Raw genomic sequence first — 17,420 nt, 5'->3', positions numbered from 1 at the left:
TCTTTCCCATGCATAATCTTATAAACCTCAATCATGTCACCCCTCAAAGGGAGAATTTGACATGACATCTCAGGCTCACGGTCTGTTGTGTGAAAGGAATTGTTTTCTTAATAGATAGTGGGGATTTTCAGATGAACTGATTATTTATTTATTTATTTATTTATTTTTCCCAAATGTGTACCCTGCCCTCCCAGCCAAGGGCTGCTTGCAAGCGAATGCTGCTTTACATGGTATCATTTCTGTGGGTACACATTAAAAGAAATCTGCCCATTGTAGCGGGAGGTCCCGTGTTCCATTGCCTGTGCACAGTGGAAAGAAATGTACAGCTGGGGACTGGTGTCTCTGCAGTAGTCTGCCCGTGGCAAAAGAAACACAGGAATCCACTTCCCCTGTCAAGTCTTCAAACTCACAAACGTATAATCCATGACGTCCTGCAGGTTCCCTAGACAAGGACAAAGAGCGGTTCGTAACTCGCATGTTAGAGGAGGAGACGGCCCCCTGGCGGCAGGACTGACTCCTGCAAGGGAATTGTGCCTCTAGCTTAAAACAAGTCCTCCTCTCAAAGTAAATGGGTCAGATCTTTGTCAGTGGAATTGAGGCAAACCAGGACCGGCTTAAGCTGGATTGTTATCGTCCTGACTGCTCTCAGTTGTTTGCCCCCCCCTCCTTTCTCAGGAGCTGCGGTGGCTCAAGTGGTTAAGACGCTGAACTGCAGGCTGTGGAAGGTCAGTAGTTCAGCAGTTCAAGACCCGAGTGCCACATGACGGAGTGAGCTCCCGTCTCTAGTTCCAGCTCCTGCCAACCTAGCAGTTCGAAAGCAAGAAATTGCAAGTAGATAAATAGGTACCACTTCGGTGGGAAGGGAACAGCAATCCGTGTGCCTTGGTGTTTAGTCATGCTGGCCACATGACCACGGAAACGTCTTCAGACAGCGCTGGCTCTTCGGCTTTGAAACGGAGATGAGCACCGCAACCCTAGAGTCGGACTCGACTGGCTTTCGAGCAAGGGAACCTTTACCTTTCCTTTCTCACCCCCCATCTTTTATTACTCAGTGCCTTTGTTGCTACTTCAGCAGAGTGTCTGCTTGCAACCTCCTCTGCCCTGTTTCATAAGTGAATAGAGAGGGAGAGGGTGCCAAAGGTTGAGATGGCTAGTTGAGGGAGTCCGTGCACTCCAGGCCCGGCAAGCACTGGCCAACGGTTTGTCCCCTTTCCCTTTCCCTGGAGGAAGTGTTTGCAGGGCAGCCCAGCATCTCTTGAATTTTGATATCCCAGGAAGCTGCTAGTGCCTTCCTGGGTTAGGCTGGCCTCAAGGTTCGCTTTCATCAGGCTGAATTCCAAGTACATTACAGACACTTGCCCCTTTTTCAGCCGTGTTGAGTCTTTAAAACACACAGAAGACAAACAAACCGGGGGGGGGGGAATCCTCCACAACAGATCCTGATGTTGGCTTGCAGTTGATACCAGGAGGTCGTCTCCAGAATCTTCAGTCTTTGGATTGCTCTTTCCATAAAGGGTTAGGGCACACTCGTCCTTTCAGGACACTTGGGTTAATAAAAATGTGCACAAAACAGGGTATCTGTGTTAGCACTTAGCCCTTCTCTCTCACACAGAAGCCTTCCAAAAGCAGGTGACAATTCCGCTTTTGCAGAACAGTCACATGGGGCTCAGTGTAACTTGTCTGAGGACAGCCCCCAGCTTCCTTTCTTAGCGGAGCCCAACGCTCTAGTCTGGAAAAGCGGCCGCCCACAAATAGGCTTAAATTTCCCTCCTCCCAGTGGTGTGGACCTGCTTCGTGTACATTCTGTGGGGAAATCCACATGCAAGGATGAAGTGCTCTAAACTCTGCATTTGTTTTAGCTGCGGTTTTGCTGCTGTTGCTTGTCTCTGATCTCTGTTTTGCATCTGAACCAATTTTAGAACACCCAACGGTTAAGCAGTTCACAGTCGACGCAGCCTCTCGCCACGCCGGTTGTGTCGGTGACGACGCCAAGCTTGCCCCCACAGGGACTGGTCTATTCTGCCATGCCAACGGCGTACAATACTGGTAAGCATCGCACAGCTTTGGCCCTTTCCCCCGCTGTTTGTTTGCAGATGGAGGGAATTCTGAACCTTTTAACACAGTCTTCTCCAACGTGCCAGCATTCTGTGTTTTGGGGGGGGGGGGCGTTCAACGTGAACCTCAGTGGCTGTCTGAAGCGCACTAATAACTGTCTGTTGTCAAGTCACATCTGACTCATGGCAATCAGGGGACTGTGGGGTTTTCAAGGCAAGAGTTGAGCAGAAGTGGTTTGCCATCGCCAGGCACAGCATAGCCACCCCTCGTCTTCCGTGGTGGACTCCCATCCAAGGACCAGCCGTTGGCCTGCGCTGCTTAGCTTCCAAACTGTGATGAGAGACAGGCTAGTCGTGGCTCTCTAAAGCATGGTACATATTTATTTATTTTTTTGATTTATTATTTTCCGCATTTATATCCCGCCCATCCCGTAAACAGGCTCAGGGCAGATTAGAACGGTTTTGTTGTTGTTGTTCAGTCGCACAGTTGAGTCCGACTCTTTGCGACCCCATGGACCAGAACACGCCAGGCCTTCCTGTCTTCCGCCGTCCTCTTAGGTTGACTCAACTTCATGTTCGTTGCATCTATGACACTGTCTAACTATCTCATCCTTTGCCGTCCCCTTCTTCTTTGACCTTCGACCTTTCCCAGCATCAGGGTCTTCTCATCAGGGTCTTTTCCAGTGAGTGCTCCCTTCTCATTTGGTGGCCAAAGTATTTGAGCTTCAGTTTCATTATCTGGCCTTCCAGGGAACAGTCAGGGTTGATTTCTTTTAGGATTGACTGATTTGATCTTCTTGCAGTCCAAGGGACTCTCAAGAGTCTTCTCCAGCACCATAGTTCAAAAGAATCTATTCTTTGGTGCTCGGCCTTCCTTATAGTCCAGCTCTCGCAGCCATACATGACTACTATACAATAAAATTTAAAACACAATTCAAACATATATAAAACATATAAAATCGGTAGTCATGCTTGCCGTAGTGTAGACTTTTGGTAGGGTTCAAGAATCACACAACACACAGAGCTAGGTACAAGCTCTCTGAACAAGCTCAGTTCGTCTCTCTCTCTCTGTCCCAACTGATCTGTCTGAACTGCCTGTCAGCAAGCGCTTTATTAACAGAAGGAAAAGCAGTCTCATTCATGGTACAGCAAAAGTGTTACATTTCCCTAGAAAAACAGAATGTTCTTTTCACAGCAAGCTTGTCTTTGAATGTTGCAAAACTTATTCGCTCTCAGCAATTCATTGTGTTCTACAGTAAAACAACAGACTTATGCAGACTCAGCTAAGAATCTCCCGTTGCCAATCTCCCTATGACTCCCTGTGAAAACAGGAGCCTCTCCCTGTAAGGACAGGAGCCTCTCCGGGTGTGCCTCGCTGAGATTTTCCTGTTCTCAGCAGAGATTTTCCTATCCCCACACCGTAGGAAGGATCCGGCCCATTGATGCAACCAGGTATGGCCGGTTATCAGTCGGTGGGAGATCGCAACCTGGGGGGGCGGGACATATGTGGGCGCCCACTGCTTCAGCCAAAGGTCTGGCAGAACAGCTCTGTCTTGCAGGCCCTGCAAAATTGCATAAGATCCCGCAGGGCCCTGATCTCAATAGGGAGCGTGTTCCACCAGGTGGGGGCCAGGGCGGGAAAAGCCCTGGCCCTGGTCGAGGCTCAGCAGACATCCTTTGGGCCAGGGATCACCAGGAGATGTTGACTCTCAGAGCGTAACGCTCTCCGAGGCGTATACGGGAAGAGGCGGTCCCTTAGGTATGTTGGTCTCAGGCCGTATAAGGCTTTGAAGGTAATTACCAACACCTTGGAGCAGATCCGGTACTCGACCGGCAACCAGTGCAGCTGACAGAGCACATACCGAATGTGGGCCCGCACGGGCATCGGCGTCAGCAGGCGCGCCGCCGCATTTTGTACCAGCTGTAATTTGCAGATCAACTTCAAGGGTAAGCCTGTGTAGAGCAGATCCTCACTCTGTGTAATGTGCTGAGCAGCTCTTCAGTGAGGAAGCTGTATTTTTGCCAGTTCTGGCTGTTATCTGTGTTCCATTTTTTCTCCTATGTTATATTCCTAGATTTTAATTTGAGCAGTGGATTAGCCCCTGAAGTTAATCTCAGGGAGGGTTGCGACCTAGATCAAGGAATCACAATGAAATTGAGAGAGCTAACATTTATTTTTTTTAAGCAACAAATCTGCTTCTTTCGAAACACACACAAGATGTAGGACCTCAGCGATATAGTGGTACGTATGCATTTTTTGAATAATGGGCCACCATACCAATCTGCAGCATATGGCACTCTAGAAAATCTCTCATCAGTGCTGAAGTTAGTATCAGACTTCGTGGTCGTGGTGGTTCCCTACCCCTAACCTCCCACTTCACTGAGCAATTCCTAAAGCTTTCCTCCAACTCAAGTGTCTCTTCCATTAGTTGTTGCAGATTTTCCCAGGCTGTATGGCCATGGTCTTGGCATTGTAGGACCTGACGTTTCGCCAGCAGCTGTGACTGGCATCCTCAGAGGTATAACACAGAAAGATGGAGGACTCTCTGTGTCAAGGTGAGAAGAAGAAAAATGGTAGGCAGGTAATTTATATCTACTCAAGAAGGTGGAGTAGGGCTGAGTCCTGCGAGATAATGAGGATGCCAGCCACAGCTGCTGGTGAAATGTCAGGTCCTACAATGCCAAGACCACGGCCATACAGCCCGGAAAATCTGCAACAACCAATGGAAGAGACACTTGAGTTGGAGGAAGGCTTTAGGAATTGCTCAGTGAAGTGGGAGGTTAGGGGTAGAAGAAAAATGGTAGGCAGGTAATTTATATCTACTCAGGAAGGTGGGGTAGGGCCGAGTCCTACGAGATAATGAGGATGCCAGCCAGAGCTGCTGGCGAAACGTCAGGTCCTACAATGCCAAGACCACGGCCATACAGCCCGGAAAATCTGCAACAACCAATGGAAGAGACACTTGAGTTGGAGGAAGGTAGAAGAAAAATGGTAGGCAGGCAATTTATATCTACTCAGGAAGGTGGGGTAGGGCTGAGTCCTACGAGATAATGAGGATGCCAGCCACAGCTGCTGGCGAAACGTCAGGTCCTACAATGGCAAGACCACGGCCATACAGCCCGGAAAATCTACAACAACTAATGAACTCCGGCCGTGAAAGCCTTCGACGACATACTGGCTCTTCCATTGTTGGTAGAGCTGTTTCAGTTGGAGGATGTCTGGACCCATTCCACTGTGCTGGCGTAGGGTTTGGTACCTATTTGCTGGCACAGTGGATTATTTATTTACTGAATTTCTACCCCCCCCCCCCAGCAAGGCCAGCTCAGGGCGGCTTACATAAAATCAGCATCGAGTTTACAATAAAACATAAAATATAGATGATGTTGTTGTTCAGTCGCAGTCGAGTCCGACTCTTCGCGACCCCATGGACCAGATAGACTAAGCAGCAACAATTTAAAACAATTCTAAAACCATTTAAACCACAGGACAATAATAAAGTGCTAGCGTCAGTGAGTTCACCGTGGTTGCGCTTTCTCACTTCTCGCAGTCGGCCCCTCGATCGTTGTATTAGGCGGCTAGACTCAGGCTGCAGTTAAAAATCCCAGGGGAAACGGGGGAATGATAGGAATGGATAAAGATAGTACTTTAAGAGGTTGAAGTGATCCCCTGTATGCTTTGACTAAGCCCCCGATTGCTGCTACTACAAAAATATCATTGATACCAGATACCTTGGGTTTGTAGACAGTTTTGGCTAGGATTGGCATTCAAATTTAAGTGGAGGGGTTTTTTCCCTACCCGGATATGTATATTGTAGCTCTCACCAGATTACTTTTTTTAAAATCCCTTTTGTTCCCCAGTGGCTAGGTCATAAACTAAGAGAGCTATCGCACAGAGTGATTAAGTGCAGAAAAACATTTGCAGCTCTCTCTCCTTCCAGCCCCCAAAGGAAAACACACACACACACACACACACACACACACATACACACAAGTGTTAATGATGGACTGAAATGGACTGAAATAACTTCCTATGTGTGACTCAGTGGCGATAACTATCTAAGCACCGTATTCTGTATTTAAAAACCTAATAATCCAGTCAGGGTATTAAAAAACATCCTCCTCCCACAAAAGCATGGCGAAACAAATTTTGTTGTGCGCTAGTGTGCGTTTAAACTTTTAAGAAGGATGCCTTGAGTTTAAACCTTCACAGGCCCCGGTCACACGGAGCATTAGGCACGCTAGAGAAACGGAAGATAGGTGGATTTTCCGGGTGCAATCTCACCGCCACATCTGGGAAGCGTAGAGCTCCCGTGGCTCACCCGAGGCTTCACTCTGAAGATGCGCTGTAAAAAACTAGTACCTCCGAGGTACTAGTTTCCAGAAACCGCGGGGCAAGGGCGGGCGTCAGATCATGTTTCCGGTGGTAGGTCGTGGCATCTGGCACCCACCCATGTCCCGTCGCGAAAAGTTTTTTTTTTTGGTCAAGTCTCCACGGGTGCGCACAAGCACCCAATGGCGCATGCGAACACTTGGGTTTAAAAAAACAACCGCGCCGCAGGAGTGAGGTATGATCGGCACTTCCCCCCAACCACGGGACGTCAGTGGGACATTGGGCGGGACGTTTGATCCAGCTGCCGCGCGGTAGTTCGCTCCGGGGCAAACAGCCACCCCCCCCCCAATATCCAGCCCGTGTGACTGGGGCCACAGTGTGTCAAATGAAAGGTGGTTTTAAAAGGATGGGGGGGGGAACAGACACGAAGCCACTTGGTCCTGTTTCTTGTGCTGGTCATAAGGACCAACGTCCTACAAGTGTCCTCCAACTTGATCTTTCTCTCAGGGAGTGCATCTGCAGTTCCCTTGGTATATTTGAATTGCCACATGTCCCTGTACCTTCATGTCCCCGTGAGTCAATCTACATCATCTCCAACTTGCAAGAACATAAGAACGTAAGAGATGCCAATGTTGGATCAGGCCAAAGGCCCATCCAGTCCAACCCTCCGTGTTACACAGTGGCCAGAAATACCAGGTGCCATCAGGAGGTCCACCAGTGGGGCCAGGACATTAGAAGCCCTCCCACTGTTGACACCCCCCCCCAAGCACCAAGAAGACAGAGTATCACTTGCCCCAGAACCCCTATCTATACCTTGTGGCCAATAGCCACTGATGGACCTCTGCTCCATATGCTTATCTAATTCCCTTTTGAAGCCGTCCATGCTTGTAGCCGCCACCACCTCCTGTGGCAGTGAATTCCAAGTGTTAATCACTCTTTGGGTGAAGAAGTACTTCCTTTTATCCGTTCTAACCCGACCGCTCAGCAATTTCATGGAGTGCACACGAGTTCTTGTATTGTGAGAAAGGGAGAAAAGTACCTCTTTCTCTCCCTGCTCTTTCCCATGCATAATCTTGTAAACCTCAATCATGTCACCCCTCAGTTGTCGTTTCTCCAAGTTAAAGAGCCCCAAGCGCTTTAACCTTTCCTCATAGGGAAAGTGTTCCAACCGTTTTATCCTTCGAGTTGCCCTTTTCTGCAAGTGCGGCCAACGTTTCTGCCGCTGTTCCGGTTTTCATCCTAGAAAGCCTCTGTCCAATGCGCTTCCTTGAGCAAAAAAATGGGTGGCAGAATTAATTGTGACGCCACTGGTTGAAATCAGGGTGGCAGTATGCCTTAGAAACCAAGAACAAGTCATCAAAATCCACACATTGTTAAAGAAAATGATCCCTGTATGATCATCACTCGTGGCCAGTCTCATCACTTCTGGGGGGTGGAGAGGAGCGTCACAGGCGCTTGTACCCCATTCAGAAGACTTAAAGGCACTTTTGGTAGAGGAGGTGGTGGTTTCTGCCATCCCACCCCGACTGTGGACCCCCACGTTTGCCAGTTTGGTGTCGTGGTTAAGCGCGCGGACTCTGGGAGAACCGGGTTTGATTCCCCACTCCTCCACTTGCACCTGGCTGGGTGACCTCGGGCAAGCCATAGTTCTGTCAGAGCTGTCCTCTCAAGGACAGTTCTGGAAAGAGCTCTCTCAGCCCCACCCACCTCACAGGGTGTCTGTTGTGGGGAGGGGAAGGGAAAGGAGATCGTAGGCCACTCTGAGACGCAGAGTGAAGGGCGGGGTATAAATCCAGTCTCCTCCTCCTCTTCGTCTCCTTCTTCCTGTGCTGTTCTTGAGGTCCCTTGAGCCCCAAGAGCAACGTTTCAGGGGACTTGGGGCTTTGACAGTTGGGGAAGGAAGGAAAGTCCCCGCTCTGTGAGCAGATGTTGTCGGATACCAGCTGCTATGTTTGGGACAGCTCGCCAGCCATTCCAGGTTAGATTCTTTCAGGTCAGCTGTTGCCACTTCTCCCTTCGTTAAATGGAATTTGCCGCTCCAGATCCGTCTGCTCTGATCACATCCCTGATTTGTTTTGCTTCCAGTGAACTAGCAGAGTTTTGTTCTTTAGACTGAACGACCCGGCTTCTGAAAAGCAGGAAGCTGAAGGTTCTGAGTTTCAGTCAAGTATGTGTATCTCATCCATTCTGTCTAAAGTAGATTGTCCAGGCCTATACGAGAACAACAGACTTCTGAAGCTTGATGGCCTTAGCCATGAGGATGAATTTTATTGTCCATTTGCTTAAAACATTCTTGTGCTGCCTCGCCACCCAGCTTTGGGTGCTCAGTGCGCCGAAAAACGGAAAACATTTTGAAATACACAGTGTAAAAACAATTAGAAAACGACAATTTAACAAAATAACAAAATGTGTTAAAGTTAAATTCAGGGCTCTTTTTGTAGCAGGTACTCATTTGCATATTAAGCGACACACCCCTAATGTAGCCAATCCTCCAAGAGCTTACAGTAGCCCCTGTAAGAAGTGCTCTGTAAGCTCTTGTTGACTAATACACAAAGGAGTCCCTGCTACAAAAAGAGCCACTAGATAGGTCAGTGCAGGGCTTTTTTCTCCTGGGGGAACATGCCAGAACAGAGTTCCACAACCTCTTCAACAATTTTTTTTTAAAAAGAAAACGTTTAGAAGTTCATGAGTCTTTAGTATACAGACTGGAAAACTTCACTTCCCTCTTGAGAGTTCCGGCACCCCTTTTCCCCAGACAAAAATCCTGGGTCAGTGGGGGGATCCCCGATGAAGCAGGTAAGTCTTTACCTACCGGCAGACAACAGCGGCAGGGGGGACAGGCAGATCTCCCTGTGGAGGGGATCCCATGATTTTGGCGTCATGACTGAGTAGAGGCCCTTTCTCAGTTCGCCACTCTAAGGTTGGGCTTTTGAACCGACCTGTTGGTAAGTTGCCGTACAGCCCCCTTGTATAAGATCGTTAAAAGAGATCATTGCAGGACTGTATATCTTGAGAAACTAACTACTCTGGAGCTGAGAAGGGCTTTTACCGCCCTAAGGTTCCACGTCATACCCTCAATGGTTTGTATTGGCCGCTTTCGGGGTGCCCCTGCCGCCTCCAGAATATGCCTCTGTGGTATGGGTGAAGTGGATGATGTCAAGCATTACATTCTGAGATGTCCATGGCACGAATCACTTAGGCAAAGGTTTATTTATCCTATTGTACCTCTGTATAATGGAATTTCAGAGCAGGATTTGACCGTTTTCTTGCTCTCTGATATTGATGCACATGTTACTAGCAGAATGGCTTTGTTTGCACTGGCGGCGAAAAAGATAAGACTGGGTCTAGGACTTACTGTAAGTTACTGATGTATACTGTTGGTTGTGCTTTGATTTATTTTGTGTTGTTATGGCCAATGGCTAAGACAATAAACTAAACTTGGTAGCTGATCTCAGTTTGCCACTCGTCCAGCCTCAAAAGGCGGCGGCCCCCCAAAGAAGGCCCCCCGAAGGTTCCAATCGGAGGCACGTAAGAAACCCAAACTTGGCCTTGAGGTGAGAACCCCGCGGATGATTTTCGCAAAGGGCATCAGGACCACCTGGGTGGATTCCCAGTTTCCCACTGAGTGCCTGACCTCAGGCCGGTGCTGGCAGTGATTAGCCGCTGGGTCTTCTGTTGGAATGGAAATTGTATAACCTTGTGACGAACGTAGCATTAAACTTAACTTCTCTGTCTCCCTCCTCTCTCTCTCCCCCCCCTTTCTTTTTCCAGATTACTCCTTGACTAGTGCAGACCTGTCAGCCCTGCAGGGATTTAACTCCCCAGGAATGCTGTCATTAGGACAAGTATCTGCCTGGCAACAGCATCATCTAGGACAGGCAGCCCTCAGCTCTCTTGTGTAAGTAGGCATGCAGAAAGAAAAAGAAAATAACTCTTGGAGGATCAGCACTCTACGCCAAGTTACACCCAGCTGGGCATCCCCACTTAGCTAACGGGCTGTGTTCGGGCTTGATCCTGCTCGGTTGGGCAGAGTGTTCTTTTGAGCTTTCAGTGGATTGATGGCTGTGGGCGGCTTCCTCACTGAAGTGCTGCATTTATTACTTTTAAGGAGTTCTTGCTGGGGGTGGGGGGGGAGAACTTTGTAGGGAAGTGTCGTGCTCTTGTATAGCCACTCCTTGTCCATCTGAAGAAGGGGATTGGATTTATACCCCTCCCCACAGGGGAGCGCACCAGTCCTTAGGGGCGCCAAAATGCACCCGCCCCCCACTCCGCCAAAAGCCCTCCCCGCCTGGTTGCTTTCAGCTGTTGCATCTCGGCGTGGCGTGGGGAGCCCGTGGCGCGCTCGGGGCGGCCGGGGGGGGGGAGTCGGGCACCCCACTGAGGGGTGGCTGGAGGGGGCGGGCAAGAGAGGATGGAGCGCGGCACAGCCGGAGAGTCCAGCAGCCGCACCCGAGAGACGCGCAGAATCCGTGGCCAGGGAGGAGGAGGTGCTTTCCTGAGATGCAGCTCCCTTTTTCAGTTACTGCTTGATAACGGCTCCCCATCGAAAAGCACACGACGGCCGCATTTCTCTCTTCCAGGGGGACTGAAAGGCTTATCCCCCCCCGCACTCGTTGGCCGTGACTTACTTGCGATGAGTAAACCTTCCAAGGATCTGGCTAGAAGAGCTTTCCCCCCCTCCTGTTGCAGATCAGAAGCCCCTCCCTGTCTCTTTGGCCCTGATGCAAGAGCAAAGCCTCCCCCCCGTCCAACCCCGGAAGAAACCCCCCCCCCCCCCGTCCTTGCTAGGCCTCCCCAGCAACGCAGCTCGCTCACTTCAACCTTTTCCATGCTGGAGATAACACCCCCCTCCCCCGCAAGGCTGCCCCGTGGAGATTTTACTCGTGAGCAGCCCCGTCCAGCTGCATTAGAAGGTGGTGTTGCTGTCTCGGGCCCGCCTGGCTGAATTCCTGCCGCGGCGCCTCGTGGGGAGGGCAGCAGGAGGAGGAAGCCTTTCAGCTTCCTCTGCAGCACGGAAAGGGTTAAAGGCGGGCGAGCGAAGCGGGGTGGGGAGCCAAAAGTTCTCTGCGGGGGCGGCTTGGCTCTTGCCTCACGACCGGAGGGACCCGGGAGGAACCTTAGAGTTGCACCAGAGGGGGGGAAGCCTGGCAGCCAGACCCCGGGCAGGTTTACTCGTGAGTAAGTAGTGGGTGGGGTGGGTGCTTTTCAGTCCTGGGGAAGAGAGAGGGAGAAGGGCTGGGCTGCCATTGCATGCTTTTTTGAGCACCTCCACGCGGGAAAGGTGGATCCAAAACGGCCTTCAGAATCCCGCCCCCAACTCAAGGCAAAGGCGGCGCCCCAAAGTGCTGCTGCTGACCTCTCTTTTTAAGTCTTCCATATCTCCAGGCCCTGCCTGGAGGTTGGCAACCCCATAATTGGGAACTGCAGGCTGTGGAAGGCCGGTAGTTCAGCAGTTCGAGACCCGGGTGCCGCATGACGGAGTGAGCTCCCATCTCTAGTTCCAGCTCCTGCCAACCTAGCAGTTCGAAAGCAAGACATTGCAAGTAGATAAATAGGGACAACTTCGGTGGGAAGGTAACAGCGTTCCGTGCGCCTTCGTGTTTAGTCATGCCGGCCACATGACCACGGAAACGTCTTCGGACAGCGCTGGCTCTTCGGCTTTGAAACGGAGATGAGCACCGCAACCCTAGAGTCGGACTCGACTGGCTTTCGAGCAAGGGAACCTTTACCTTTTTAAAGTGCCGTCAGGCCACAGCCAACTTACGGTGACCATGTGCCGTTTTGAAGGCGAGAGACGGACAGAGGTGGTTTGCCGTTGCCTGCCTCTGTGTAGCGACCCCGCAACAATAGTGACACTGTTAGGTCAGCAGGGTATCCTAGGTTAGCTCGTAATACCAACCAGTCACGGGGTTGCAGGTGTGTAGCAGTTGTAGTCAGAGGTCATTTCGGGGGGGATCGCGGGGGAACGCAGTTCCCCCGGGTGAGGAAGCCCCGCCCCCTGCTTCCGGCCGCCCCGCTTTTGGCCCTCATTCAGCCAGGAGGAGGCAGGAGAAGAGGGAGGGTAAGTTGCTTCCTCCCCGCCTCTCCCCACCTCTGACTGCCTGGGGCCAGGGAGGGCCTTGGCGGGGCTTCCTCGCACTCCCACCGGCCTTGCAGGTCCACCGCCGGGCCCCTGATGTCAGGGGGTGTGGCATATGCTAATGAGTTATGCTAATGAGTTCTACGAAACGACCCCTGGTTGTAGTCTTTTTTCAGGCAAGCAGGGTGTGTTTGGTTGTGTGCGTGTCGTGGTGTTTGCTCTCAGTCTCATCCACCTTTTGTCTTTCTCTGGCTTCCCATTCTCTGATCACCTTCTTAGACTTTAGATCCCAGTTTCCTTGATTGTCGGGCTGAAGGGTTCTCACGCTACAGCCACGATGAGCGACTCGTTAACTGTTCTTTCTCCCTTCCTTTCCCCCATCTTGAATCTCCCTAGGGCTGGAGGCCAGTTATCTCAGGGTTCCAGTTTATCCATTAACACCAACCAAAACATCAACATCAAGTCCGAACCAATTTCTCCTCCTAGAGACCGCATGACCCCGTCCACGTTCCCGCAGCAGCCACAGCAGGCGCAGCAGCAACAGCAACAGGCGCGGCAGGAGATGGGCCGCTCTCCCATTGACAGTCTCAGTAGCTCCAGCAGTTCGTACGACGGCAGCGATCGGGAGGACCCAAGGAGTGACTTCCATTCCCCCGTTGGCCTGGGAAGACCCCCAAATTCAGAAGACAGGGAGAGCCCGACAGTAAAGCGCATGCGAATGGACGCCTGGGTGACATAAGCTGCCCTGTTCCCCTCTGTTTCTACCTTTGAGTTCTACGAACAGTCCTGACATATCTAAATTAATAAACAAGGACGGGAAAGGAATATTTATATGTATATACATACATGCATATATATCTTTGTATACATATATATATGTGTGAGTGTGTGTAGCAAGACACAAAAATCAGCAGGCACTTAATAACAAACTCCTTGTGTAGCTGCAGATGCCCTGTGGTTCAACAAGAAAAAGATATATATAGATATATATATACACACACACACATATATAAATATAAGACAGAAGAATCCTCATAGGTATTGGTCTAGTCTGGCTGTCACCGGGGACTCATTCCTTGAGAATAATGTAACCTGTTTTGCAAAAGAAACGTCATACCCCGTATATAATCCTACCAAATTAGAGGGCGGAACCGCGAAGGCTCGCCTGTCGTAGTTGTTCCTGTGTGTGTTTTCAAACGCCGTCTGGTTCCCTGTAGTCCGCTTTGTAGCAGCAGAGCAGTACGAAAAGAAAGCAATACTGTACATAGAACGACCTTTATATTACCCAATCTAGCATGGGTCTCTCTTGCAGAGAGTGCATGGAGAAGGGCTGGCATTAGTTTAAAAAAAACCCAATCAAAAACCTGATTTTTGCACATGCAAAAAAAAATACTGAGGTCAAAAGTGATTTAAAGAAAAGAAACGCAAATGAAGAAGGACATAAAGAGCTCGCATGAAATATTCAGAAAATATTAGCCTAGGAGATAAACCATAAAATAAAATTTTAATATATTAAGTTATAATTGGGATTTGTCGAAAAAGTTTCCTTTTTTATGTTCCTCCTGCCTTTTTTTTTTTAAAAAGTATAAAACCAGTTTTAGCTCGTGTCTATTTTTTATTAAAGAAAACCATACCCTCCTTGAAGACTATATAGAAAATTATATACCTTACTTTTTGAACACATTCTGCTATGAATTATTTATATAAGCCAAAGCTGTATGGGGCGGGGGGGGTAGCTTTTTTGTAGAGTATAGTTCTAATTTTTTGGGTTTTTTTACTCCTTCGTTTGTTTTCAGGAGAGGAAGGAAAAAAACTTGCAGGCAGAACCTTGGGGAAAAATAAGCCATGAATACTTATTATTCTATATGTAAATTAAAAGTTGAGCCAAACTTTGTGTATATAGCATCTTAAATATATTATCACCTTTTGGTGTAAGTTACCTATCTATGTATTGTACGTTCACCAGATTTAAAAAAGTATATTTTTGTGGATTGACGCCAACTTGAAAAAAAAACAAACACAGAAAAGGCGAGGTCCTTATTAAGTAGAGTATTCACTGTTTAATATTTACTATTTTGTTCAATATACTGTACTTCCTTTGGATTTTAAGTAATATTACTTGGATTCTTTGCAGAGGGGTTTTTTAAAAAGGGGTTGTCCCCCCCTTCCCCTCCCTGGTGGTGAATGTGTGCTGTTGAACTGTACTCTTTTTTGTGCTGTATGGTAAAACTTCATTATACATTTTATAAATATATATACATATATGTGTATATATACATATATAAATATATGTATATAGATAGCAAAGTGACACTCTTCCCCATCTTGACACACACGCAAATCTGGTGTCGAGTTCCATCCTGCAGAAATAGAAAAAGTCATTGTAATATAATCTCTCAAGGCATTATATTATATTATATTAAAAACTGCCTATTGTTGGGAGGGGGTGGGGGAGGAAGCGATTCCTATTGCTTGCGTTGGAAAATATGCATCAGAGAAGCAAAAAAGGAGGTTTTTTTGAAGTGGTGTGTGGGTTTTGCTGCAAATCATAATTTGAAGAAACGTTTCGATTCTCATTTCTGCAGAGAGATTATCTGCCCTCCCCCCTGGTGGGATAGGCCTAATCCTGCAACCCCCTACTCTTACTAGGTATTATTTGGACACTATACCTGTGGGAGCCACACAACAGGGGACTCTGTAAGCGTGTATCCACATACAATTTTAAGATGTATTTGTCTAATAAGTCGATTTTTTAAAACAGTTTTTAGTACATATAAACCGGGGCACGTTCTAATGTAATACTCTCTGAAGGAGCCCCGACACCTCCATCTCATGCTGGAGTGATAGAAGACAACAGGTTAATTGATTTCATTGGATTCTTGTGGCTACTAGACACGTCTCAAATTATTAACACTTGAAAACTGTTGACCTCTAGGTTAGGACCTGGATTAGAACTCACCCTGGGGGGGGTGGGGGGGCACCCTTTAGATTCAGAGTGGTGGCTATGCGGGCACGTTACTTAGCACCATTTGTTTTTTTAAAAAAACCCATGCCTCCTTGTGTGGGATGTACGTGTGGTCACTGTAGCCCTGTTTGCATGTTAGTCAAGGCAGGTACGACCTGCACATACATGTATACATGTGTTTGTGAGAAAGAGCCAAGGTGTTCACTTTACAAATGACACGGGGGACCAGTACCTGGATAAGTGGTGGGGCTTGAGTCACATGTTCAGCCGTGCATGTAGGGTTGCCAAGTCGGGCGTTGCGCCGCAGCGGGGGACTCCCGGCTGTTGTCTGGAGTGCGCGCGCCGCACACACGTCACCCGGAAGTGACGCGACGACGCCAGGCACGCTGGGGGCGAGGCCACTTCCAAGGGAAAACCATAGAGTTTTCTCTCGGATGACCGTAGCCCCGCCCCCAGCGTGCCCGGCGTCATCGCATCACTTCCGAGTGACGCGCACGTCGGGGTGGTGCTCCCCCCGGGGCCCGATCCGCCGGCAGCGGGGAATGGGCCTCTGGGGCGGGGATTTTCCCGCCCCCCAGGGGGACTTGGCAAGCCTATGTGCATGCGTTGAATGTAACATGAGACATGCACATAAACAGGAGACTGCACACATAAAGAGATAGCAAGTGTACATGGATTGTGTGTGCATTCCCTTGTAACTTGTTATCAGGGCTTTGATCTGCACAAATGTGGCAGTTTATTCACGAGGGCCGCCAAGCTTGAACTTCCCCTTTGAGGGACCAAGAATTTGACTCTGTTCTCATTAGAGGCAGTTTGGTGTAGTGGTTAAGTGCGTGCACTCTAATCTGGGAGAACCGGGTTTGATTCCCCACTCCTCCACTCGCACCTGGCTGGACGCTCTGAGACACCTTTGGGTAGTGAAGGGCGGGGTATAAATCCAATCTCTTCTTCTTCTTCATTATCAGAGGGGTTTGGAGTTTCCTCAGAACGAAACATCAGCTGTGTTTTCCCATCCTAGGTCCTGTGATTCTGAGGACTATGAGGTGCAACGTGTTACTACGTAGAAACCAATTTTAAAGAGGACCTAATTACCCTCCCCCCCGGTAGAGTCCCTAGCTCTTAAAACTGAACCCCCTTATGGGCCTGGATCAATGTAACAGTGGTATTAAAAATAATGGAGAGATTTGGAAGTTAGGGTGGCGAAGGGTGGGACCTTTTCCACCTGATTTCCCCCCCTCCGCATACCTGTAGGGATTATCTTTAAATGAAACATCCAGCCGTCTTTTAATGTCAAGGCCATTCCCTGTTTTATTCCCCCCCCCCCACTTCCCTTCCCACCTTATGTAAAAACTGTATATAATGGTGGGTTTTTAATATTTGATAGTTGGCTCTTGCTTTTCAAGTAATTCCATAAATGCATAAGTGTCCTGGATGTATTTTTCCTTTATAATTCCTCAACGTAGGGTTGCCAAGTGGAAATTTCTTCTTACCGGGGGACTCCTGGTCCATGGCTGGAGTGCGCGCGCACCGCACACACGTCACCCGGAAGTGACGTGACGACGCTGGGCGTGCTGAGGGCGGGGCCACAACCATCCAAGGAAAAACCATAGAGTTTTCCCTCGGATGACCGTGGCCCCGCCCCCAGCGTGCCCGGCATGGTCGTCACTTCCGGGTGACGCGCACGTCAAGGTGGGGTTCCCCCCGGGGCCCGATCTGCTGGCAGTGGGGGACGGGCCTCTGGGGCGGGGGTTTCCCTGCCCCCCGGGGGGACTTGGGAAGCCTATGTCAACGGTTCAAGGAACTGAGATTAGGAGTGGACACCTGCTTCCATCTTGCTGATGTAGAAACATCCCAGAATTCCTGTCTCCTCCACCGCCGGTCCCCTTCCCACCCACCCAGCAAACCAACCCACCACTTCACGGATCCTTCTGAGGCTTCCAGATGATCTTGTTTCTCTGTCGTCCTTGATGCAACCCACGTGAGCTTTTTGCT

At 49.3% G+C, this 17,420-nt stretch overlaps 1 protein-coding gene across 9 annotated transcripts in view; it reads left to right on the top strand.

Annotated features, from left to right (window-relative positions):
• Positions 1–13,814, top strand: part of MEF2A (myocyte enhancer factor 2A) — a 93,862-nt gene extending 80,048 nt beyond the window's left edge. For all 9 annotated transcript variants that reach the window (XM_015424561.1, XM_015424559.1, XM_015424557.1 and 6 more), the window contains 3 exons: positions 1,920–2,046; positions 10,156–10,282; positions 12,860–13,814. In XM_015424561.1, the coding sequence (XP_015280047.1) occupies positions 1,920–2,046; positions 10,156–10,282; positions 12,860–13,202 (597 nt within the window). In that variant the 3' untranslated portion in view covers positions 13,203–13,814. The remainder of the gene's footprint in view (positions 1–1,919; positions 2,047–10,155; positions 10,283–12,859) is intronic.
• The last annotated feature ends 3,606 nt before the right edge of the window (positions 13,815–17,420 follow it).

Source organism: Gekko japonicus, unplaced genomic scaffold (assembly GCF_001447785.1).
Source record: "Gekko japonicus isolate JY-2015 unplaced genomic scaffold, Gekko_japonicus_V1.1 scaffold361, whole genome shotgun sequence".
NCBI lineage: Eukaryota > Metazoa > Chordata > Lepidosauria > Squamata > Gekkonidae > Gekko > Gekko japonicus.
The sequence above is the reverse complement of the archived record's forward strand: the minus strand, read 5'-3'. Positions and strand labels throughout refer to the sequence as shown.